The sequence below is a fragment of the Ursus arctos genome, unplaced genomic scaffold, assembly GCF_023065955.2.
Source record: "Ursus arctos isolate Adak ecotype North America unplaced genomic scaffold, UrsArc2.0 scaffold_14, whole genome shotgun sequence".
Lineage (NCBI taxonomy): Eukaryota > Metazoa > Chordata > Mammalia > Carnivora > Ursidae > Ursus > Ursus arctos.
In genome coordinates, this window is record NW_026622808.1 from 21,610,005 (window position 1) to 21,633,819 (window position 23,815).

The window sequence follows — 23,815 nt, forward strand, 5'->3', positions numbered from 1 at the left end:
CTTCAGAGAGCCTGGGCCCTAGGTTGCCCAGGCCAGGGCTCCTGAGCTGAGTTGCATGAGCAGGCAGGGTTCCGGACCACGGGGCAGAGCTGCCACATGTGCCATGAGAATCGTCTCTGTTAGGTCCTCTTTCGAACACTGCCATTGACCAGATGGAGCAGCTCGGGCTTAGGCAGGGAAGACTGGTCTGACTCTGGCCTCTGCAGCAGTATCTCTTGCTCAGTGTTGGGAACTGCTCCCCCCGGGGCACTGCTTTTCCCCTGTGACCGCCTCAGCCCACCACAGGAAAACGCGCCGGAAGCGTTAAGACAGCTGCTGCGCCTGCTGGGCCCCTCTGTGTGGTGTCAGGAGGTGGCACGTTTTTCACTCTTGGTACCCTGAGTGTGCTGGGGCCACGGGAGGCTGAGACCTGGGGGGGGAGCAGACTCAGCCCTTGGGCTCCCCTGCAGGGCACTCCCGGTGGAGGTGATGTGTCCTGCAGTGTCGGGACCTTCCAAGACTAGTGTGCTGGAGTTGGAGTGTCAGCAGGGAGGGGGTGCCTTCCAGATTATCAGATCCAGGGGCCCTTCCCTCCCTTTTTCTCTGTTAGCATTTAGCCCTGCTCTTCAGAGTGGCGGTGGTATTGCATCCTGGTGGTGAGCTGGGGGTTTGGGCCCAAGCAGGCAGGTTGGCACTGGCTCTGGCACTTCCTGGCTATGTGCCTTGCGCAAGGGCCCCCTCGTTTCTGAGCTGCCTAACTGGGGTCACAGCCCTCAGCTTATGGACCCAGGTGAGGCTAGGTGAGTTATGCAGGTGAAGGTCTTAGCACAGTTCTTGGCATGAAGTAGGCATGTGATAGATAGTACTCGCAGAGGCACTTCCAGATGGCACACGCCCCAGCAGCTCTGCTCTGGGTGGGACAGCGCTCCCTGGAGGCCGGGGAGATGTGGCCTGTGCCGGCTCGGGGAGGTGCACGGGCTGTGGGTGCCAGTGAGCAGCTGGTCAGCAGGCCTGAGATCCAGAGGCCCTGCCATGTTGGTTCAGTGTCCCCTCTAGGTGGGGCTTTGTGTGGTTGCAGCGACCAACCCAGGGTCACACGAGCACCCAGAGAATGTTCTCCAGGATGCTGCTGGGCTGCATGGGGCTCCGCCAGCTTCTCTTGGCCCCCATCCCAGAGCCTAGGGATGTTGGTATTCACACACTGACTCCTCTTGTCTGGCCAGTGGGGGTGGGAGGTGGAAACTGGCTGGTTGAGGGCCTGGGAGTGGGTAGTTAGTGTCTCCCAACCTTTCCCAGCCTTGGTGACTATCCCCCACTCTGTCCCCACCATGGCACATCGGGGAGGCTGGTGCAACTGCCCCGCCACCTCAGAGAAATGGGGTCACGGGCTGAGGCCACTGGGGAAGGAGGTATTTCTGGCGGAGCAGGTGCGGCCTGTGCTGGCTTCTTGGCAGCTGAGCTCAGGGTCTTCTCAGCTACCCTGGCATGAGCAGTGTGACTTCGATATTTCTGGAAAGTGGAAGGGAAAGGGAGCTGCAAGTGCTGAGTCGCTGAGTCCAGGCAAATGGGCCCAAGCCTCTGCATCTGTGAAGTGGGTGAGCCGGCTGGGTGCTCTCCAGCTCAAGGCCAGGCCTCCGTCCTCCGGGTGCGGCAGCCCTTGGACCCTGAGTGGGGGCCTGTGGGGGACACGAGTGCCTGGGCCAGTTGGCTGAAGGACCTGTCAGGGCCTTTGCATCTTTGCCTAGAGTCCTAGGTTGCACTGAGCTGGGCTTGCACCCACAGCGGGCCTCTTGTGCCCCAGGCCTAGGAGAAGATGTCACCCACCAGGGCGCACACTTCCTCACAGCCCCGGCCACGCCACACAAGGGGCCCAGTTGGAGGGCCCTTTCCTGTGGGATCCCAGAGAGCCTGCTGGAACCAGGGTATGCGGCCTCGCACCATCTCTGCGGGGGCCTCTGCAGAGCGTGCGCTGGCTGGGGATGCAGCCCCAGAGGCCTGTGTGTGGTGGGGGCTGCATCTGGGCTCAGGTGTTTACTGCGGCGTGACCTGGGTGTGCCCCTCACCCTTTGGAACTCGGCTTCCTCATCTGAGAAACGGAGCTAACAGCCCCTGCTCCCTCGGCTGCTGTGCAGTTGAAAGGGGAGGATGAAGAGAGGGGTCTGGGAGGCTGCTGCAGCTCCAGGCCTGCCGCTCTCAACTTATACCCATCAGGCAGGTCCTGTCTTAGGGGTGCACCTAAGTTCCAGGTGTGTATGTGGGAGCTGATGAGTGTGAGCTGGAAGCCAAGCTGACCCTCAGACCTGTGCCTGCCCCTTGTCCCAAGGGGCCAAGCTGACCCTCAGACCTCTGCCCTGAGACCACTGAGTCTTGTTCACAGGTGGGAGAGGCCTGGGGAGCACCGGGCCTGGCTGTGTTGGTAAAGATGGGGACACTGAGGCTTGAGTGGGGCCCGGGCTCCTGGCGCCTGGGCCCTGTGTGCTCCGGTGGGAGCAGCACTTGTAAACTTGGCTCTTCACACCTGAGCTCGGTAGTGCCTGCTCCTCCCGCTGCTCCTCCCTTCTGGGGCTCAGGTCAGAAACTTCAGGCTCTCCCCCCCCCCCCCCCCCACCCCGCAGACCATCAGCAGACCCTGTGCTTCTGCCTTTAACGTCTGTCCGGAATTCCAGCACTTTTCACTCCTCCATGGCCACCTCGCTGCTCCCGTCCCCATTATCGCCTCTGCCCTGGTCTCCCAGTTCCCAGGGGGCGCCTGCGAGCACCCGATCCCATCCCTCCTTTACTCACAAACCCTCCCTGGCACCCACCCCCTCGAGGTAAAAGCCAGAGCCCTCCCTGTGGCCCACAAGTCCCTGCATGAGCTGCCCGTCCCTTCCGTGGCTTCGTGTCCTGCTCTCCCTTGCTTACTCTGTTCTGGCCGCCCGGGCCTTCCTGCTCCTCAGGTGTGCTAAGCACAGTCCAGCCACAGGGCCTTTGTACTTGGTGTTCCGTCTGCCCGGTGTGCATGGTTTGTTCCCTCACATCCCACTGGCCTTTGCTCTGATGCCCTTTCCTCGGGAAGCTTTCCCTGACCACTCTGTGGAAAATGGCCTTCCTCACCCCACCCCAGCTCCCCGCCTCCGTTCTGTTTTTCTCCACAGTGGTTGGTGATAAAAGATGTCACTGTTGTCTGTCCCCTCTCCCCCACAGCACACACAGGCTGAAGGCACGGGCTTGGTTTTGTTCCCTGCAGTGCCTGAGATGTGGGAGGGAGGGAGGCAGGAATGGACGAAGGAATGACTGAATGGATGTGGGGCAGTGGCTCCCAAGGCCTCTTGGCTGGTAGGCGGCAGAGCCCGGAACTAGTGCTCACTCTCTTGGTCCCATCCTGGTCCCATCCTGCCCTGGGGTCGCGGGCTTGACAAGGCTGTGTCTTCCCGCAGGTGGGAGTGGAGTCCGGGGCCACAAGGGGGCAGTGGAGAGCAGGGCCGCCTCAGCCCCGCGGGGAACCGTGGTAGGGACAGCACTGCGGCCCTGCCCCTCTCACCCACACACGTCTTGCTATTGTTAGGTTCGGGCGCACTGACACCTGCTGGATGGAGCATCATCACACCCCCTCTCTGACCTTGGAGTTCTGTGGTTGGGCCCCTTCATGGCCATGGTCAGGATCTGGGGAGAAAGGGCCTGGCGCCCTGTTTATCAGCCAGTACTATTCTACCAAATTGGTCTAGTAGTATTTATTCTTTACAGGGTCACTTTTAGGCTGGCATGTTTATGTACTTTTTTTGGGTTGTTATTACCTCTGTAAATCTTCTAGTAATCCTGTGAGATGGCAGGAGGGGGGCAGCCTACTTTATAGATGAGAAAATGGAGGCTCAGGGAGGTTGAGTACTTGTCCAAGGCCACACAGCCAGGAAATAGGTGAGTCTTTTGACCTCAGAGCCTGGGGAATGTGCACGTGGCCAAGAAGGCCCTTGAGCCTTCCTTGTGAGGGGGCCACTGGGCCTGTGGTAGTGCCTCTGAGGGCCCAGGCCATGTAGAGCCTGTCAGCATGGAGCCCCTTCTGTGTTGGGATTGCTGGTGAGGAAAGACAGCAAGCTTCCCCAGGAGCTGGCTTGGTCACTGACCTGTCCCTTGGTGACCAGTGCCCCAGAGCCTGGGGAGGAGGTCCGGTTGTCAGAATGCTGGGCTCCCAGGGTCACTGGAGCCAGGCAGGCATGTCTACGAGCCTCACAGAAGCTTCTCTGGAGCTAGGTTCCAGCCCAGGATAGGGAGAGCTCCAGGCAGCGGCTTCCACCCTGCCACTCTGGGGTTCAGCAAGGTGGGCACGGCTCCCTGGTGTGTGGTGAAGGAGCAGGGAAGGGCCTTGGCTCAGAGGGTAGTGGGGAGGAAGCTTTAGGTCCTGGTGTGTGTGACCTTGGGCAAGCCCAGTTGCCTCATGCAGGTGTTTACCGAGCCCAGGAACTTGCTGGGCTGTTCTGGGTGCTGGGAAATGATCAAGAACAGAATAGTCCTTGCCCTCGGGAGCTGGTATGTGGGGGTTGCTATTTTGAGTCAGGAAGGGCCTCACTTGAGAATTTGTCTGAAGGCCCAAGGACGTGAAGGAGGGAGCCTTGCGGGGGTCTGGGGGCGAGTGGTCCAGGTGGTGGGAACAGCATGTGCAAAGGCCCGGAGCCTCTCCTGTAGTTGCATAACTGCCCTGCTTTCCCACTGCTCGGGTTTCTCATCTGCTAGATGGGGTTCATCCCTGGAGCCTTGCTCTGGGCACTGGCACTGGCTCAGAACAGTGCTCAGAAAGCGTCACCCCCGCTTCTGCTAGTGCTGTGTGGATCTGCGACATTTTTTATTTCCATGAAGACAGTGAAGGCCGGGGACCCTGCTGCTCAGCAGTGGCTCTGGGCGCTCACCTCCAGGCTGGGGAAGGTTGCCTCCTGGTCGCCACCCCTCTTTCAGGGTGGGCTGCAGCCCCACCCTTTGTCCTGCCCCCACCCCCACCCCCCATGCCCTGACCTCGTGGCATGCCACGAGTTGCTTTTTGGCTGGACCCTGGAATCTTAGGCGCCTGGGTGAGAATTCCTCCCAGGCTAGTGGAACTGTCATCGCAGAGCCACGTTCCTGTGTTCCAGGCCAGCACGTCTGCCCTGTCCTTGTCCTCTGTGTCCATTGTGCCTGAGGCTGTGGTGCCACGCCCCCTGCTTGTGGTCAGTGCTGGGACCTCAGGCTAGTGACCCTCCTCACGCATCCATCGAATATAACACCCCTCCCAGCCCTTCCCCTGCCTCTAGCTCCCTTAGGAGGGCTGACCTCTCCTCCTTTCCCCGGCCTGTCTTCTCCTCAGGGATGAGGTCTGGGCTTGCTGCCCACCCTTGTGTGCTCAGGAACCCTGCCTCAGGGCTGTACTCGGTAGCTGCCTGCACCCTCTGACCTGGTCTAGACCTACCCTGGGTCCCTACCCCAGGCTGGCGTCAGGCCTGGCAGGCGAGTGTGTGTGTGTGTGTGTGTGTGTGTGTGTGTAAGAGAGGGAGAGGGAGGGAGGGGGAGAGAAGCACAGGGCATGGTAGGTATGCTCAGCACAGAGCAGGGGGTGGGGTGTCAGTGGGGTGGAGAGGGGTGCAGTGTGTGGGTAAGCTCTGGGACTGGAGCCTGGGAGGCACAGGACCAGGTCCCCTGTGTTTAGGCCCTCAGTGTAGGGCAGTGGATGGGGGTGAGGAACCCTTGCTACTCCCTGCCGTGGGACCTGTTTAATTGGGGCCTGCTTGTTAGTCCCCCCCCTTAAAAATAATTGAGGTGAAATTCACATAAAAGTAACCATTAAAAAGTGAATAGTTCAGCAGCATCGAGTACATTCACACTGTCGTCTGCCCCACTGCAGCCACCACCTCGATTTAGTTCCAGAATATTTCCATCATCCCTAAAAGATACCAGGTTCCCCATTAGGCAACATCCCCCCCCCCCCCCCCCCCCCGTTCCCAGCCCCTGGCAACACAGTCTTTCTGTCTCCTTGCATCTGCCAATTGTGGACATTTTACATAAATATATGACTCTCTGTCTGCTTTCTTTTACTTAGCATAACTTTTTTTTTTTTTTTTGCTGTCATCTAGCATAGCTTTTATTTCATTTTTTATTTTGAAATAATTATAGACATATGGGAATTGCAGAAATCGTACAGAGAGGTCCTGTGTTCCACTTCCCCTCACCCCTCAGGGCCCTTCAGAACCTCTTTCAGGGTGAAGGCTGCTGGGTCCTGGGATTTGGCGGCAGGAAAGTGGCCCTGAGCTGAGGTAACCCCCACCCCGGTGGGTTGGGCCCCTGCATGCCACCCCAAGGGCCAGGCTTACCTCTGGGAGGGCGCAGGCTCCTCTTCTCCAGCCTGGGACTGGCCTGGGTGCGTCTGTGGCTGCGGCTGCTGGGAGTGTGCCCCTCTCCCGGCCACCCCTTCCGCCACCCAGCTTTCTCTCCCGGTAGCCAGTCAGGGGCCCCCGACTCTCCCCGGGACCCTGGTCTGGTGCCCAGGTTGGGGGAGAGGGGTAGGATTTCAGCCCTCCCCCAGCAGCTGGCCAGCAGGGAGAGGGGCTGGTTGTATTTTAAGCTATTGAGTGGTTCAGCAGGAACTCGGAGGCCTCCTCTCCCAGGAGGCACGGTGCTGCCTTCCTGCCCCACATGGGCTCCAAAGGCATGTGGGCACTGCCCCCCTGGGACCCAGGAACTATTAATACACTTGCAGCCACGGCGCAGGCCCTATGCCTGCCCACAGCCTTGCTATTCTAGCCCTTTCTGGCACATTCTGCATGTGCCCCTTCCCTATCCCACAAGTCTCCTCGGTGGGGTCTGGCACTCTGAGTGGTAGGACTGGTTTCCTTTTTCTGGCCCTTCTGTTTGGCTTTGTTACCCATGTGGCTCCGAGGGGCTCAGGAACGTGCCCCCCATGGCCGCACAGCTGGGCAGAGCCTGCAGTCGGCAGCAGGTCTGGTGCAGCATCAGCAGGTGGTGTAGGCCGGGCCTGGGTGCTAGGCCCTCTCCTGTCCATGGTGTGGGGCGGGCACAGGGTACGTGGTCAAACAGGCCCACTTGCTGCCGGCCACCAGGGGGCCGGGACCTGCACCCAGGCCTGTGCCCTTCCCATCGGGTCCCCTCACGCCCGGCCTCATGGCCCTGGGTTTTGGGGCACTGTCAGGCACTGTGCTGGAGCTTCACGCACACTGTCTCATGACCCTTAGAGTCCCAGGAGGTGCATGCCTTCCTACCTGCCCCCCCGCCCCCCCGCCCCCGGCTGAGTCTCAGAGAGAAGTGAGGGGTTGGTCACTCAGTGACTACATGGCAGGGCCAGACTCAGTCCCGTCTGCTGCCCCCTGGCCCCCTGTCATTGGGGGATGTATGGGGGGGCCCTTTCCCTCTGGGGGGGTGCTGGCTGCGGTGGACCCCTCTGCCTGGGCTGTGGGTGGGTGGCTCTGCCCTCAGAGAGCCCTGGCTGGCGCCCTGCCCTGGGTTTCTGGTCCTGCTCCTTTCCCTATGCTGCCTTTGACCGAGGCTCTACCAGGGGTGGGAAGGATTCTCAGCACCTGCTGGCCAGTGGCTGACTTGAGGTCAGACCCAGCCCTGCCTGCCATGGCTCCATGTCTACTAGCATCTGTGCCAAGCCCCCCATGGGAGCACTTGGGCCTTTTGGGATCAGCTGGCCACTGCTGGGCTCCCTCCAGCTCCAGCAGTTCACGTGTTCACTGCTCCTCCTGGTGCCTTCTCTGACCTGCTTGGGATGGGTGGGCCACATCCCCCTGAGGGCTCTCTCCCCTCAGCCCCCAGCTCTGCCCCACTGTTCTGCTACTGTCCGGCCACTGTTTGGGGTCTCAAGCAGAGCAATGGGGTGGGGGGTAGCCAGGCTGTGTGCTTTGGGCTTTGTGGGGGTCAGGGCCTAGGCAAGGGTGCTATGTTGGGTGATGCAGTGGGACTGCCCCAAAGGTGGCCTTGAACAAGGCTTGGGTGGATCTAGTGAGAAATGAGTGGAGAGGGAGGTCAGGGAGGCAGGGGCCGAGGGCTCATCAGTCCAGGCTGGGGATGTTAGCTGGAAACTTCCTGGTTTCCTGACCCCTTCCACACTTAGAGAGAGGCTCTCTGCACCAATAACTCCGGAATCTGTCACCTTCCTGGGAACATAAATGCACAAGGAAAATAATCCGCAGCGTCTCTTACAGCTCAGAAGGGGAAATGGATGATCTATCTCTCGGATTCTCAAAATAGCTGGGATTTCCAAGCCCAGTGAACTCTGCAGGCCGGAGCTGGGCGCTGGGGCTTGGGCTGCCCGCGGGCCGCTCACCCTCCTCCCATGGCTGACCCCGCCCTGCACTGGGCCGGGGTGGGAGGCGCCTCCATGCCTGCCTCAGGGGGTCTCTCTGCCCCCTGGGCTGTTTGGGGGCTGTGTCCACTGGAAAGCCTCGCTTTCAGGGGGACCTAACCCCTGGGGGCTGCCCCCAGGAGGTGTGTGGCACGGCTCCTGGGGGGCTCGGTCTGGGGCAGTTTTATATTTAGCTGGGCCATGGCCGCGGGGCACTCGGGTTACATCTGCACAGAAGGCAGCAGTGCCAGGGCAGGCGCGGGCTCCTTTCCAGCACCGCGGCAGAATTTGATCGCGCCGGCCCGGCCCAGAGCTGCTTCTCGTGGGGAGGTCCGCGGTGGGGGCTGACGGCCGGCAGCTGGGGCCGCTGGCTGCGACGGGCAGAACAGGGCAGCATGGACCTGAACATGAGCATGGTGGCCCGGGAGGCCAGCCAGGGCCTCGGCCCCGGCCCCAGCCTCGGCCTCAACGGCCTCCCCCGGATCGTACCCGCCAAAGCGACCAAAAAACCTAAAAAGGCCGTTCTCTTCTTCGAGGTGGAGATTTTGGACGCGAAGACGCGGGAGAAGCTCTGCTTCCTGGACAAGGTAGGACCTGGTGCCAGCTGTACTAGGCCAAGGGCACTGGGCCTGGGTCCCTAGTCCTTCCTGGGGCTTCTTGTTCTGAGGAGATGGGAGCTGTCCATCTGGACCCTTTGTGTCCCTCCAACCTGTGTCCGACTCCCCACCTAACCCCTCAGGCGTACGAGGGATACGGTCCCTAGGCTTGTCGCTGCCAGCTTGGGGCGGAGTGGGCAGCGATGGCCCTTGGGTGTGGCCGGGAGCTGGCCCCCTGGTGGGAGGAGGTGAAGCAGCCTCTGTGGACCCTGCAGGACTTTGGGGCCTAGGAAGAAGGTGGGAGTTCTGAGACCTGCCCCCTGCCAAGGCCGGGCATGGGGGACGGGGCTCCTGTCCCAGGGAGTTCTGGCCCCAAGAGGCCTTCACTCTGAGGGGAGCTGTGGGTGGGGTGAGGCGGAGAGGCAGAGCAGCAGGCCCTGCTTCCTATGCTCAGACCGTCTCCCAGCCAGGCCGGGGGTGTCCTGGCTGCCTTTGGTAAAACCCGGCCCTCAGGCTTACAGCTGTCCCCACTCTGGCAGGGCCCTTACTGCTCCTTTTGGCCATATAGGGGGAGAGCCTGAACTCCAGCCTTCCCCCTTCCACAGCAGCTGCCCAGCCCCCCCCGTCCATCCCCCCTTATCAGGAGGGGTCCTCGATCATGCCCCACCCCGCCCTGACTTCTTTGCGGCCTGTGCTTTCCCCAGGTGGAGCCCCATGCCACCATTGCCGAGATCAAGAACCTCTTCACCAAGACCCGTAAGTCCGGGGCCCATTCGCAATGCCCTCTGTGACCCTTCTGGGCAGGGTCTCTGGGGGGCACCCGGTCCTGCGCTCCTCTCTCCCCAGCTCCTGCAGAGATGCCGCCACTGTGGCCCAGGCTTCTCTTGGCTTGCCTGGGGCAGGTGTCCCTGCGTGGCCATTGGCAGGAACACCCTTGCGGGGCTTTCGGAAGGACAACATCCCGCCTCTGCCTGGGCTGTTCCTGGCGGTGTCCCGGAGGCACGGGCCTTGAGGCCTCGCCCCGGGGCTGGAGACGCAGGGTCTCTGGGCTCTGCCATGCTGCGTGCTGTGACGCCCTGCTCTCCCCACAGATCCGCAGTGGTACCCTGCCCGCCAGTCCCTCCGCCTGGACCCCAGTGAGTACAGCTGTCTGCTCCGCCGCCCCTAGGCTACCGGGTGGCGGTGGGCAAAGGTCTGGGCAGCCCTGAGCCCTGGCCTGTCTCTGCAGAGGGCAAGTCCCTGAAGGATGAGGATGTTCTGCAGAAGCTGCCCGTGGGCACCACGGCCACACTCTATTTCCGGGACCTGGGGGCCCAGATCAGCTGGGTGACGGTGAGTCCCAGCCCTGTCCGTGGCCTCCTTTCCCATCAGCCACACTGGGGTGACTTACCTGCTCCCGTACCCCCAGGTCTTCCTGACCGAGTACGCAGGGCCCCTCTTCATCTACCTGCTCTTCTACTTCCGGGTGCCCTTCATCTACGGCCACAAATATGACTTCACGTCCAGCCGGCACACAGTGGTGCAGTGAGTGGGGCCAGGTGGAAGGGGGCAGTGGGGGGAGGGGGTAAGGCCTGCTGGACCCGCCCCAGCTGAGCCGGCTCCGCCCCCCCAGCCTCGCCTGCATCTGCCACTCATTCCACTACGTCAAGCGTCTGCTGGAGACGCTCTTCGTGCACCGCTTCTCCCACGGCACCATGCCCTTGCGCAACATCTTCAAGGTGAGCGCTCTGGGGCGTGTCTACCAAGACCCTGGCCTTCTCCCAGCCCCATCCACCCGGACACGTCCCTGTCCCCTGCGCATCCCCGGTCCCGGCCTCATCCCAGCCCTGCTTGCTTTCAGAACTGTACCTACTACTGGGGCTTTGCTGCCTGGATGGCCTATTACATCAACCACCCTCTCTACACGCCCCCCAGTAAGTGGCCTTGGGTGTGCCCCGCCCCACCCTGTGAGTCTCCCACCCCACTGGGCTCTCCCCTCAGAGGCCCCCCCCCTCCTCTTCTTCTGCAGCCTACGGAGCTCAGCAGGTTAAACTGGCACTCGCCATCTTCGTGGTAAGCAGGCTGGGAGGAGGGGAATGGGGTGGGGACTCTGGGGGGCCCTGGGCTGACCCTGCTGCTCTGACAGATCTGCCAGCTTGGCAACTTCTCCATCCACATGGCTCTGCGGGACCTGCGGCCTGCTGGTGAGTGGCCTGCCCCAGGCAAGGGGTGGGATGGTGGTGGGCAGGCTGGGCAAGGGGGCTCTCACTTGCCTCTCCTGTCCTGCCTGCCAGGGTCCAAGACCAGGAAGATCCCGTACCCCACCAAGAACCCCTTCACCTGGCTCTTCCTGCTGGTGTCCTGCCCCAACTATACGTATGAGGTGAGGCTTTGCCCTGCTCTCCTCTCCTCTCCCTCCAGGGGCTGGGGTCCCACATGGACGGGTCAGCCCCTAATAGAGGTGCCTGGCTCAGCAACTGCTTTAGCAGTCTGGAGCATGTGGAGATGGGCAAGCTGGCCTTTCTGGGAGGTGGGAGGTGTGTAAGGCCGGGCTTGCAGCTCCAGGGGGTTGGGGGGACAGCTTCATCACACCCCCCCGTTTACTCAAGGCCTCTCTGGTATTGGAGTTTGGTTCCCGTGCTCTGAAAGCGCTGGGGGGAGACTTGGGCCCGGGAGGTCGTGAGGCCTCTGCAGAACAGCAGGCACTGCCCACCCTCACCCCTGACCACTCTCCCCACAGGTGGGGTCCTGGATTGGCTTTGCCATCATGACACAGTGTCTCCCAGGTGAGCCCCCTGTCCCTCCCTCTGCGGGGCCCAGCCCACCTGGGTTGTGCAGCCCCTCCCTGACGCCCCTGCTCTGCCCCACAGTGGCCCTCTTCTCCTTGGTGGGCTTCACTCAGATGACCATCTGGGCCAAGGGCAAGCACCGCAGCTACCTGAAGGAGTTCCGAGACTACCCGCCCCTGCGCATGCCCATCATCCCCTTCCTGCTCTGAGCCGCTGCCCGCCTCCCAGGCTCTGCCCAGCCACGTGCTCCTCCCGCTGCCCCAGCGTCCTTCTGGGGGAGGAGCGGGGACGACCCCTCTCCAGCACTTGGAATAAAACCTGCCTGTCCCTGCCAAACTTGGACTCAGGCTTTCTTTGGGGTGGGGGGGTGGTTTGGGGACCAGCACACCACAGAAAGAAGCGTGGTTCCAGCTGAGGGGCCTGGAGGCTTTTATTTATTGACTGGGCCACAGGGTGGGGGCGGATCCACTACAGGGCTACCTCGGGGGCCACCTCGCCGGGCCCCTGGCCTCTGGCCACCTCCGCCTCCCTCTGCTCCCTCCGCTTCTTCCGCTGGAGCAGCCGCCGTTCCCGCTCAAACTCCTTCATGCGCATCACGTAGCTGCAGGCAGAGCACGTGAACAGGCGTCAGGCTCCCTGGCCAGGCCCTCCCGAGCCCCGGGAAGCCGGCGGGACAGGAGGGGGCGCCCCACAGCTTTCGGGGAAGCGTCTGACTGGGAAAGACCCGAGTGCCTGGCTCAAGCATGGGGTGTGCCCGAGGCGGGGCTAGCAGGCTGACACCCGTGAGCCCGGGGCAGAAGCTGGGCCTTCTGTTCCTCCAGGGGGTCTCCGAGCTCCCGGCCCACCCCGCAGGCCCCTGGAGATTCCGCTTTCTACCGAGCGGGGGCCTGGCTGGAAACCCGGGGCCAGCTGTCTTACGTCTCCGGGGAGTGTCCTGCCAGGACGGGGGTGGGGGTGGGGGTGGGGGTGGGGCGGGGCTCACTCGAGGTGCTCGCAGTAGTCCCAGTCGTGCTGCTCATGCTTGCAGGCCAGGAAGTTGGGAAAGCTGTCGCGCTTGCACTTGAGCAGCCGGATGAGGTAGTGCGCGCAGTAGTCCCGCTGCTGCAGCACTAGCTGCGCGTCGCTCATCTGCTGCTGTGTGGCCACCATCTCTGCGGGGAGGGCGGGCTTGCTGGGCTCAAACTGCCAGAGCCCGTCCCCCACCCTCACACCTGCTTCCCGGGAGCCCCAGGGGGCCACGGGCAACTGGGAGCCACGCTTCCGGGGCGCCTCCACTGGGACGTGGTGCCTGGATGACGGCCACCCTCTGGCAGTGTCCTTTTCTACCTCCAGCCCACTGACAAGTTCTGGAAACAGGCAGAGTGACCTTCCTCTAGGGACTCAACCGCCTCCATGTTAATACTTTGCTCAGGGCAGAGGGCAATCCTAGCCTGACCCCCTCCCCCCCACCAGGATCCTTTAAGTCTACTTTAGCATATAAAAATTCCTTTGGAAACTTCCTTTATCTCTACCCCCCCCACCCAGACACGTGTTGGCAATCATCCCCCAAGCATGTGGCCCACCGATAGACATCTGAAGGGTCTCATGACTCAGGTTTTATTAGACGGTAATAAATGACCTTTTCCCAACAACAGCTAGTCCCCTCAAGGTCCTGGAAACCTTGCTTCCAGAATTCCTTAGAGACTTAGAGTATCCCTACCCCCCTCCCAACTTGAGGGTATATAACGGGCCATTCCTCATGACCCCGGTGCAGCTCCTTCTGCCCACAGGTCCTGTCCCCGTGCTTTAATAAACCACCATTTTGCACCAAAGACGCCTCAAGAATTCTTTCTTGGTCGTCAGCTCCGGACTCCACCCCACCGAACCTGACTGATATCCCACAACCTCATCACATCTGTACTGGATCCTTGCCTCCCCTTACCTGGGTCTTCCCCCCCCAGGCTCACTCTCCAGACAGCCCCACCCTACAGAGCCCACGCTCAGAAACCACTTTCTCCCAGCGCGTCCCCCTGCTGGCCACCACCCTGTCAGGCGTGCAGCCTGGGTCACCTGGATCCCTGCTCCACCCTGCCGGCCGCCTCCACTTCCTCTGCCACGAGGTGGAGTAATGGTCCCCAGCTGCAGTCAACGAATACGTGTGAAAGGCTTAGGCCCGTGCCTCAGCGAGAGCTGAACTGGCTCCTGGTCCGGGTGCCACGCCCACCTGGCACACCTGATCGGGTAAATCAGCCTTTCGAGGCTGACTGGGGCTGTTAGGAACTGGATACCTAACCCAGCCTGCGCCCACCCGCTCTGCTCAGCCCAGCATGCGCGCCCAGGACCCAGCCGTCCTGCATCTGCCGCCCCCACTCCCCTCGACATCTTCTTGGTCCCAGTTCCTTCCCATCAGCACCAAAAGGTGTCCACGGTGATCTTGCACCTTCCCCTGGTGCTCTGCTTCCCAGTCTGGGTCCTCACCCCCTGCCCCCCTACGTTCTTCCAGCCCCCACACTCCACCCCAGCACTGCCCACCCATGGCTCTCAGCAGGGCCTCCCGAGATGCCAGGACTCCATGCTTCCTCAACTTCCTGCCTGCTTCTTTCTCAAATGTTCTCTTCCCCACAGCTCCCTGGGGACCATTCTCTGGCCGTCCAAACATTAGATGGTGGCTTCCAGTGGTTCTTGCTAGGAGCCCTCTGCTCATTCTCATCCGTGGGTTCGATTGCCACTCCACAGTGGGTAAGCCCCAACTTGGTGCCCCCCACCCTCACCTGAGCCCCAGGCCAGCATATCCACCTGCAGCCCCGTGTTGGCTTCCGTGGCGCCACCAGCACCAGGGGCTCTGGCATCAGCCAGGATTTACACAGCACCTACTGGGTGCTAGGTGTTGAGAGATACAGCAGGGAACATGCCAGACAAGGGTGCCCAGCCTCGAAGGCAGACACAACAAACAGGTGGAACTAGGTTATCACAGAATGTCTGGCAATGCTCAGTATTAGAAAAAGAAAGCAAGGGGGAGAGAGGCTGTGTTGGGGCGTGGGTCACAACTTTAGATGCAGGCGTCCCTCAGAAAGGCATCTGAAGGTAAGGAAGTGAGTCACACCTGCGGGAAGAGCATTCCCAGCGGTAGGACAGCAGGTGCAAAGGCCTTGAGGTGAGGAGAGGTTCAGGATGCCCCAGGGATCTTGGCCCAAGCACGTGGCTGGAGCTAGACGCAGGGGCGAGCTTGGTGGGGAGGTCAGGAACTCTGTTTTGGACCTGCTGAGTGGGAGATGCCCACAAGCCTGGAGTTGAGGGCCCATGCCCAGCTGGAGATAAAAAAACTTGGGAGCATCACAAGGCACCTGAAACCAGGGGGTCAGCAGAGACCCCCAGGGATGGGTGGGAGTGAGTGGAGACAGAAGGCCCAAGCAGCGAGGCTCGTCAACATTTACGAGACAGGGAGGAGGGGAGGAATCATGAGGGCGCATCAGTGAGGTGGGCGTGTGTGCGGGGGCCGGGGTACCAGGTGATGAGGCGTTTCCAGGAAGTCGTAGTGATCAACTTGGATGCCAACTGCAGCGGGTTGGTTAGACCTGAGAACTGATAACAGGGTCCAGGGATACAGACAGAGTGGGGGTGGGCGGGAAGCTGGACAGGAGCCCCTTCTGTGAAGTGGTGGGGAGACAGCTGGAGGGGATTTTGAAACGGTAGAAATAACTGTTTGCATGTTGATGGGAAAACCAATGTTGCACGAGAAGTAGGGCTGGAGCTCCCAACAGGCAATGGGATGTGACAGGTGGCACAAAAGGGTTCTTCTGGAGCAGGGCAGAGCGTCCGGATAACATGAGAGAACGCCAGGTCCCAGGGATGCAGGGCGCCCAGCTGAGCTCTTTTGGTTGCTTCTGTTTTCCTAATAAGAAGTTGTGAGTGACTAGCTGGAGGGAGGTGCTGGAGTCTGAGACAGAAGGTGCAGGACTGTCTAGGAAGGCACGAGAGCAAGCCAAGTGCCAGGGAAGGTAGCAGGAAAACCAGCAGCGTGAAGGGTCGGTGAGGGGAGCCATGGGGAGAGCAGTCAGCCAGGCTGGGTGTTTCTCTCCCGTGATGTTTGGCTGCACAGGGACAGATGCCAGGCAGAGCCCAGTTTGTGCCCCGTTTTGGTTTAGCCAAGCAAGAAAGAGGAGCAGGGGCCTGTGCGATTACGGGCAAAGGTATGGATTCACATGATAAGGAGGTGGAAGACTGATGGGACGCAGGTTCACGTGGGGCTGAAGGACCATCAGGATTTGGGACACTGGAGGAGTCCACCTCCTAACGTTCTCTCTGCACATCACCCGCTTAAGAGTTCTCCTTGTCGCTGCACACCCAGCAGCCTGCACCTTTTGACAAAGCAAGTCTGGTCATGTCCCTCTGCTTAGAAGTACTGACTCTCCCCTCTCCCTGTATTTTATCCGGGCAACTCCTACTTACCCCTCTCAGAGCTCGCTTCCAGCCACCGCCTCCTGGAAGCCTGCCTTGATACCCCCAGGTGCCGCTCCCCACCCCCCAGATATGCCTGGTTCCGCTGTCTTGCCCACAGGGCTGGAGTTCCCTTTAGTCAGTGCCTGCTGTATGCGCGGTGCCCAACTTGAGACCTGGCCAGGCTGGCTCTCGATACGCTTGTGATACTACTACATAAAAAGAGCAACGAGCAGGACAGCATGTGAGGCATGAGGGGACCCCTATTGTGTTTTGTGTTTACCCCAAAGAGCAGTGCTATCTGGATAGGGATACAGTGGGCACGTCCCTTCCGCGATACACCCTGCCCTGGCTCCCCACTGCCTCCAGGACTAAGCCCGGCTCCGGCCGCCTCTCAGCCCCAGACTGCCAGTCTTGCCCCAGGCTTTTTGCTCCAACCCTGACTTCTGCCTGGGATGCCTCCACACTCAGGCAGGCTCACTCGTGTCCTCTGGACTCTTCTGGGCCGAAGACGGGACTCAACCCAGACACAGCGCTGGGAGCCCGAGCCCAACCCTGGGGACCCCGGGATTCCGTGGTTCGGGCGTCCGCGTCCCACCCCCGCCGGCCGCGCCTGCGCACTGGGCCTCACCGCGCTCCTTGCGCCCCGGGAAGCCGTAGTCCGGGGGGAAGGTGGGCATCCGCTGGGGGTCGGGCTCCCTCGATGGATCGCTCACATAGCGTCGGGCCAGATGCGCCCCCATGGCTGCAGTAGCCGCAGAGTCCCGCAGCAGCCGGGGTCACCTCGCTCCTACCCGGAAGCACTACCCCTTCCCAGCCACGGCTTCCGGGTCGCGCAGGCCGCTGCCGGGATCAGGGAGATGAACGACTCAGTAGGACTTCCGTTCTCTCTGGCTCCACCTGGCGGTCAGGCGGAGACCGCACAGGTGCAGCGCGTAGTTTCCGGGGATGGGGGAGCCGGGGGAGCCGGGGACCCCCCGCCCCTAGAAAGGGGTCTTCCGCTTCTGGAAACCATCTTGGCGGGGGATGGAGATGAGGTCGGCCAGCGGCCTTTTCCCACCCTCTTTGAGCACAAATGAAAATTATTGTTATTATTTTTATTTTTAAGATTTTATTTATTTGACAGAGAGACAGGGAAAGAGGGAACACAAGCGGGGGAGTGGGAGAGGGAGAAGCAGGCTTCCCCCGCAGCCGGGAGCCCTACCGGGGCTCCATGCCAGGACCCTGGGATCATGACCCCAGCAGAAGGCAGACGCCTAAGGATTAAGCCATCCAGGCCCACCGAAAATTATTTTTCATAACATATTTCCAAAAAACCGCTTTTCTTTTAAAACGTTCGAATTTCAACTAATGAATCTTTGAACGCTACTCAAAAACGTAAGTTGGCTAATTGAACATAATAGTAAAAAAATAAAGCATTTGAATTTGTCTTAAAAAAAAACAGTCTTGCATGGTACTGATGATATAATTAGCGATCAAAAGTTTAAATGCAGGGGCGCCTGGGTGGCTCAGTCCTTAGGCGTCTGCCTTCGGCTCAGGGCGTGATCCTGGCGTTATGGGGTCGAGCCCCACATCAGGCTCCTCCGTTGGGAGCCTGCTTACAAAAAAAAGTTTAAATGCAATTATTCAAAATAAATATTTTAATTGATGAAATTTAATTTAAATAATCAAATAAAGTTATTTATAAATAAAACTATTTAAAGCTGAAATATTTATTTATTTATTTATTTATTTATTTATTTTAAAATATTTTATTTATTTGTCAGAGAGAGAGAGAGAACAGTCGGGGGTGGGGGCAGCAGGCAGAGGGAGAAGCAGGCTCCCCTCTAAGCAAGGAGCCTGATGTGGGACTCCATCCCATGACCCTGGGATCATGACCTGAGTGGAAGGCAGACGCTTAACTGACTGAGCCACCCAGGCATCCCTTATTTCATTTTTAAAGATTTTATTTATTTATTTGAGAGAGAGAAAGAGAGCACAAGCAGGGGGAGGGACAGAGGGAGAGGGAGAAGCCGACTCCCCGCCAAGGAGGGAGCCCTAGGTGGGGTTTGATCCCAAGAATTCTGGATCCTCACCTGAGCCGGAGGCAGATCCTTAACCAACGGAGCCACCCCTAAAGCTGAAATTTTAAATCCTTTTGAGTACTTTTGTAAAAATAAAATAAGATGGAACTCTACTACCCCTCTAATTGCCACTGCAAAGAATTGGTATTACATTTCACACTTGTTACATTAGGGCTTACATATATGCAAATTTAAGAGTATAGTACATTGTCTAGTACCGCTAGATACTTCCTGGCCTCAATATTCAACTGTAACAAATGGTGTGCTAATTTGTTACTCTCTGGAAACCTGCATGGGAACACAAAGAGAAGCCATTCAGTGGGTGCTTGTCATAGTTGGGTGCACCTGTCAGAAAGGAAATTAGATCTTGTCATTCCTTGGCTAAAACCCTCCTCTGGCTCCGCATTTCATATGGAAAAAAACCTGGAGCCAGCCTGAAAATGTCTGACTCAGGAGGTATGGGGTAGGGCCCCAGAATCTGCATTTCTAACAAATTTCCAGCTGATGGTCAGGTTGCTGGACTGGGGACCACCCTTGGGAGAATTGCTGAGCTAGATTTTCATGTGCTGACACGGAGAAGTGGCCACAAGATACTATTCGGTGGAAAAAACGCTCTATAGAGAATGGACCAATGGTGAATGAGACTTTCTTTACAGGGGTTACTTGGAACCTGACCCCAGACCATGACATAGATTTGTGATTCTTGTGCTCTTTCTGACTCCAGGGGGCAGCATTCACATCGTAGTCTTTCTGAATGGCACTCCTGGAATTGTGCAGTGCACAATCCGCACAGCTGTACCAGGCAGCCCTGCCTTGTTCTGGATGTCTCTCCTCCCCCTCCCTTTCTCTGTGCTTCAGCTGCTTACCCAGAAGTCAGAGCTGGGAGGAGACCCAGGGAGGCAAATTATGATCCCAGCTCACTGTCTCTGTACGACCTTGGGAAGCAACTTCTCCATTTCAGAAACTCAGTTTACTGATCTGTAAAATGGGATCAGTAACACTAGTGCCATCTAACCTGATATCCCCTTGGCTTATCTTAGTTACTGTTGGTTTCTCCTCTTGAATGTCAGCTCCATGAAGCAGGGAATTTTGTCCTCTTCACTGCTGTATACTTGCACCTAGAACGGAGCCGGCACACAGTAAGTGCTTTGTAAGCACTTATCAAGTCAACAAATGAATAAATGGAGTGGTTTGGAGGAGTCAGGTGGTGGCTTGAAAAGTGCACATTGCCTGGTATACAGTAGGTGCCCAATACATGCTTATTATTATTACTCTTGTCCAGGTTGCATTCTCTGTAACTAGAAGGTTGAATAAAGAAGCCTCATTTAAAATGGAGCGGGGAGGCCAGCAGGGGGAGCTCTCAGGCCCCACCATCCTTCATGGGCTGCAGACCATACAGGAAAAGAGGTACCTTGCATTCCCGGCCAGGGGGCCAGGGAGCGGGGGCTTTACCAGCCCAGCAGGATGAAAGATTTTCTCCTTGGAAGCAACGGCCCAGACAGTGAGACACAGTCACAACTCAGCCACTGAGAAGTCACTACACTTGGAACTCCCACTTCATTCCGGTGGACTTTTTGTTTGTAACAGCCCTCACTCAATTCCCTCTTTCCTTTTTAAAGGAGTGGTTTTCCACCTGGTTCTCTGGACTTGCCTACGGTTTGGCCACAGCCCGCTCGTCCGGGATTGCAGTTCTCTGCTGTTCCCGAACACACTCATGTCGCTGGTAAAATAACTGGCTACTTTATTTTTCAGGTGAACAGAGGGCAACTGAGACAACGAGCGACTCCTGGGACCAGTCATTTCAGTAGAGGCCGAAAGGGTCCAAGCCACGGATGATGGCTCTGGGTGGGTGGGCGGATGTGGCCCATTTTGTCCTGAGGTCCCTGGACTCCGTTGTCTCGGTCTGGCCTGTCCGTACTCAGAGTTGGGACCTGCGGGAGATGACACTAGAGGGAGGGTAGTTTCAGGCAGCCTGTGCCGGGGTGGAAAAGAGGCTGGGCCTTGGTCACCTGGGCCTCTCAACCTTCCTATTTTTTCTCTACCCATCATTTGACAAGGAGACTTTCCAGGGTCCCCTGCCCACACGCCCCATGTACCCTGGTTCACTGCTCACAACTTCCCCACCCCTCCTTCCTCCTTCCCTCCCAGTCCTCTCTGGTCCCATCTGGCCTGCCCCCAGGCAGGTGCTACGTTAACGTTTTGTGAGCACAACACCCTTGGAGGCCCAAGTGGGCCCCGGGGGCGGAGAAGGAAATTCTGGGCGGCATCTCCGCCTTGCCACGGTCTGCTGGATGGGAGATCGGAAGCTCTGGGTAATTCAGTTCAGGGGGAGGAGGAAAAACAAGGTCAGCGAGGCCTAGAAAGCCCCTGGGGAAGGCCTTAATCTGCCTGTGGGGCAGAAGGGATGGTGCCTTTCATTCAGCCCGGGAGCTGTCCCGGGCTGGCCGCTGCCTGTATTGAGGTGGCTGGTTTGTGTTGGAGGGATGAGTGAGCCTGGAGGGGCTTCGTCTTGTGGGTGGCCTTAGTCAGGGCGTGGCAGGCCGGAGAGTCCCTCATTCATTCCACCAACACCCATTGGATACCTATTGTGTGCCGGTCAGTGGAGCTGAGCTGCTAATGGGGGGACGATAAGCAATGGGTGAGATAAAGAAGTGAGATATATGGAATATCAGATGGTGATAAATATTGAGGAGAATTAGAATGAATGGAGTATATGGGCCAATTATTTTAGTAAGTCTGATGCAGTAGGAGACATTTCCTGTTTTTCGAACACACCAGGAGCTTGCTGTCCTCAGGGCCTTTGCACAGCCTGGAATGCTCTTCCTCCAGATATCCACATATTATTCATGGGCTTCCTCCACCTCCTTCAGTCTATTTTTTTTTTAAAGATTTTATTTGTTTATTTGAGAGAGAGGACATGAGAGAGAGAGAGAGAGAGAGAGAGTGCGCACAAGCAGGAGGGAGAAGCCGACTCCATGCTGAGTAGGGAGCCCGATGCAGGGCTCAATCCCAGGACCCCGGGATCATGACCTGAGCTGAAGGCAGATGCTTAACCAACTGAGTCACCCAGGCACCCCCCCAATCTATTTTAATTGTCAGACTTTTCCCGATCACCTTTTTCTTCTTTTTTAAAAAATTGAGATGTAAATGACAATGACATTATATTAGTTTCAGGGGTACAACATAATGATTCCACACGTGTCTATATTGCAAAATGATCACCACAATAAGGGTAGTTAACATCCATGCAGAGTTACAATTTGTGTGTGTGTGTGTGATGAGAATTTTTAAGATCTAGTCTCTGAACACAGAATTATTTCAGGGCATGAGTTGGACGAACATCTGTAGTGCATGTTATTGTTAATGCCTGTAATGTTAATTGTTTGGGGAGAACAGGAGTGTCACATCAGCCAAGCATGTGCTGTGACCACTTTGTAGCTCATGGAGAGGTTACTTAATGACACATGGGAAAAGACATGTTTTTACGAGTGTTCCCTATTTGGCTAGTTGTGAACTTTGTAGTGAAAGAACGTGTAGACAATTCTGTCATGAGTGTAGAGAATTGTCTAGAAACACATGGAAAAAAAGATGTTTCTAAGAGTGTTACTTGAAAACAACAACAAAAGGACTCTTGGTAACTTTCAAATATACTCGATCACCTGCTTAAACATAAGCACTTAATGTCCTATGTTGCCTCCTTAGCACGACTTTGGCTGGACCCCCCATATATCGATATGATATGCTTTCACTTTCATTCAATTAAAAAAGCCTATTTTTTCAGAGAGAGAGAGCACACACATGAGCGGGGGTGGAGGGGCAGAGGGCGAGGGAGAGAGAGAATATTAAGCAGACTCCACGCCCGGCAGGGAGCCTGGCACGAGGCTCGATCTCACAACCCTGAGATCATGACCTGAGCTGAAATCAAGAGTTGGAGGCTCAACTGACTGAGCCACCCAGGTGCCCCCACTTAAGAATATTTTCAATTTTTAACTTCCTCTTTGACCTGTGCATGTGATTTAATTTCCAAATACCTGTGGATTTTCCAGATATCATTCTGTGATTTCTAATTTAATTTGGTTCTGGTCTAAGAACATGCTTGGTAAGATTTCTATTCTGCGATCTTCCTTTTTATTGCAAGGGATTTTTTTTTTAATTGTTCAGCCCTGTATCCCTGGTACCTAGAACATAGCTTAACACATAGTGGGTTGTCAATACATATCTGTCGAATGGGTAAATGAACAACTGAATCCCCCCACGCCCCATTGGGCATATCAGACCTTGGCTCAGAGATGTTGTTCTACTCCCCTGAGGTCACACAGCAAGAATGGGGCAGAGCTGGGGTCTGTCTGGGCCCATGGCCTTATGTTATCCCAAGTTGATGGGACTGGATTGCTCTACTGGTTCTTGAGCACCTACTGTGTGGCCGGTCCTGAAGGGTGGCCTTGACTGTGGCCGTTACCCCCTCACAGTGAGACCATCCAGCCATCACTGCACTTCCTTGCCCTAGGCCCACTCACCTCAAGGGGCGCCCTTGATGGGCAGAGATGCGATCAGCCCACTTGGCTGGTGTAACCCCACCTCCATCCTCTCCCTCCCCTCTGACCCCACTTATCCATCCAGAGCCTGATGGTCCCGTGCTCCTTCTTTCTCAGATGTCTCCATTTCTCCATCTGTAGAATGGGAAGGGCTGCACTTACGCCTCAGGCAGGCTGGGGGGGTTCTGCACACTACATCATGCAGTGTTAACAGGGGAAAGCCCAGCCCCTGGGGTGAGCTTTCTCTGGACGGGGAGGCTGGTCTGTTGCACCCCCCACCCCTGCAGCTAGGGCTGGGTCACACTCCTCCCTCCTGTGCTGGCGAAGATTTTCCGCTTGTGGAGTCTGTGGGTGGCTTATATTGGTCTGTGAGGTGAGAGATTCTATTTGAAGCCGCTCCTGTTCTGAGCGTCTGTTACAGCAGCCCAGCCTAATAGTCTAACTTGTATGCGGTCTCGATGGGATTTCCTTGCTGCTCAGGCCAACCTGACTTGCGATTCCTTCTGCTTTTAGCAGAAAGCCCCTTAGAGGGGGCGCTGGGGTCTTGCCTTTTGCGGTATGGAATAGCTTCCTGTGGTTACCATCACAGATCACCACCGAGGTAATGGCTGCACGGCAGTAACGGACTCTTTGCTGGTTCTCCAGGTCGGAAGTTCAAATCGTTTGATGGGGCTGACACCAGGCGTCAGCAGAGCCGCCTTCCCCCAGCGGATCCAGGGGGAGAGTCTGCTTTCTTGCCTTTCCAAGCTTCTAGAACTGCATTCCTTGGCTTGTGGCCCCTTCCTGCATCTTCAAAGCCACCAGCATGGTACGAAATTTCAGAGTAAGGAGGGAGAGGCTTGACACACAGACACACAGAGGGAGAGGCGGGGTGACCACGGAGGCAGACTCTGAAGGGACGTGGCCCCAGCCATGCAACACCAGGAGCCCCAGAAGCTGGAAGAGGCAAGAAAGGATTCTCCCCTAGGGCTTCTGGAAAAAGCATGGCTGTGCCAACAGCTTGATTTCAGACTTCTTTCCCCCCCAAGATAAATTAGGCATTACATGTATATTTAAGATGTACACACTGACGATATACATGCGCGTTGTGGGATATTCACCACAACCGGGCCAGGCAACATATCTACCACCTGAAAGTTACCTCTTTCCTTCC

General features: G+C 57.7%; 3 protein-coding genes across 4 annotated transcripts in view; 1 reads left to right on the forward strand and 2 right to left on the reverse strand.

Moving 5' to 3' along the window:
- DNAJB1 (DnaJ heat shock protein family (Hsp40) member B1) overlaps window positions 1-6,633 on the reverse strand; it is a 27,770-nt gene extending 21,137 nt beyond the window's left edge. Inside the window, exon 1 of the mRNA XM_044380014.3 lies at window positions 6,294-6,633. The gene's annotated coding sequence lies outside the window, so the exon portion shown is untranslated. The remainder of the gene's footprint in view (window positions 1-6,293) is intronic.
- Window positions 1-11,984, forward strand: part of TECR (trans-2,3-enoyl-CoA reductase) — a 22,763-nt gene extending 10,779 nt beyond the window's left edge. Inside the window, exons 2-13 of one of the 2 annotated variants that reach the window (XM_026488071.4) lie at window positions 8,821-8,871; window positions 9,585-9,636; window positions 9,972-10,016; window positions 10,109-10,212; window positions 10,289-10,404; window positions 10,493-10,598; window positions 10,721-10,793; window positions 10,889-10,932; window positions 11,006-11,063; window positions 11,154-11,242; window positions 11,600-11,645; window positions 11,730-11,984. In XM_026488071.4, coding sequence (XP_026343856.1) covers window positions 8,821-8,871; window positions 9,585-9,636; window positions 9,972-10,016; window positions 10,109-10,212; window positions 10,289-10,404; window positions 10,493-10,598; window positions 10,721-10,793; window positions 10,889-10,932; window positions 11,006-11,063; window positions 11,154-11,242; window positions 11,600-11,645; window positions 11,730-11,857 — 912 coding nt within the window. In that variant the 3' untranslated portion in view covers window positions 11,858-11,984. Of the gene's footprint in view, window positions 1-8,103; window positions 8,872-9,584; window positions 9,637-9,971; window positions 10,017-10,108; window positions 10,213-10,288; window positions 10,405-10,492; window positions 10,599-10,720; window positions 10,794-10,888; window positions 10,933-11,005; window positions 11,064-11,153; window positions 11,243-11,599; window positions 11,646-11,729 lie in introns of those variants that run through there. The other variant, XM_044380013.3, reaches the window with a different exon arrangement.
- Window positions 11,985-12,053: 69 nt separating this feature from the next.
- On the reverse strand, window positions 12,054-16,887 carry NDUFB7 (NADH:ubiquinone oxidoreductase subunit B7). Its single transcript, XM_026488072.4, has 3 exons — window positions 16,696-16,887; window positions 12,631-12,799; window positions 12,054-12,249 (listed from the first exon to the last, which is right to left on the reverse strand). Exons 1-3 carry the CDS (start codon window positions 16,805-16,807, stop codon window positions 12,117-12,119), a joined length of 414 nt encoding a protein of 137 aa, XP_026343857.1. The 5' UTR covers window positions 16,808-16,887; the 3' UTR covers window positions 12,054-12,116.
- Window positions 16,888-23,815: the final 6,928 nt, after the last annotated feature.

Coding starts and splice junctions, on each gene's coding strand:
- NDUFB7 (XM_026488072.4), bottom strand. CDS start 16,807: ATGGGGGCGCATCTGGCCCGACGCTATGTGAGCGATCCATCGAGGGAG. Junction 12,800..16,695: donor CCCGGGGCGCAAGGAGCGCG/GTGAGGCCCAGT, acceptor CCCTCCCCGCAG/AGATGGTGGCCACACAGCAG. Junction 12,250..12,630: donor GACTACTGCGAGCACCTCGA/GTGAGCCCCGCC, acceptor CTCTGCCTGCAG/CTACGTGATGCGCATGAAGG.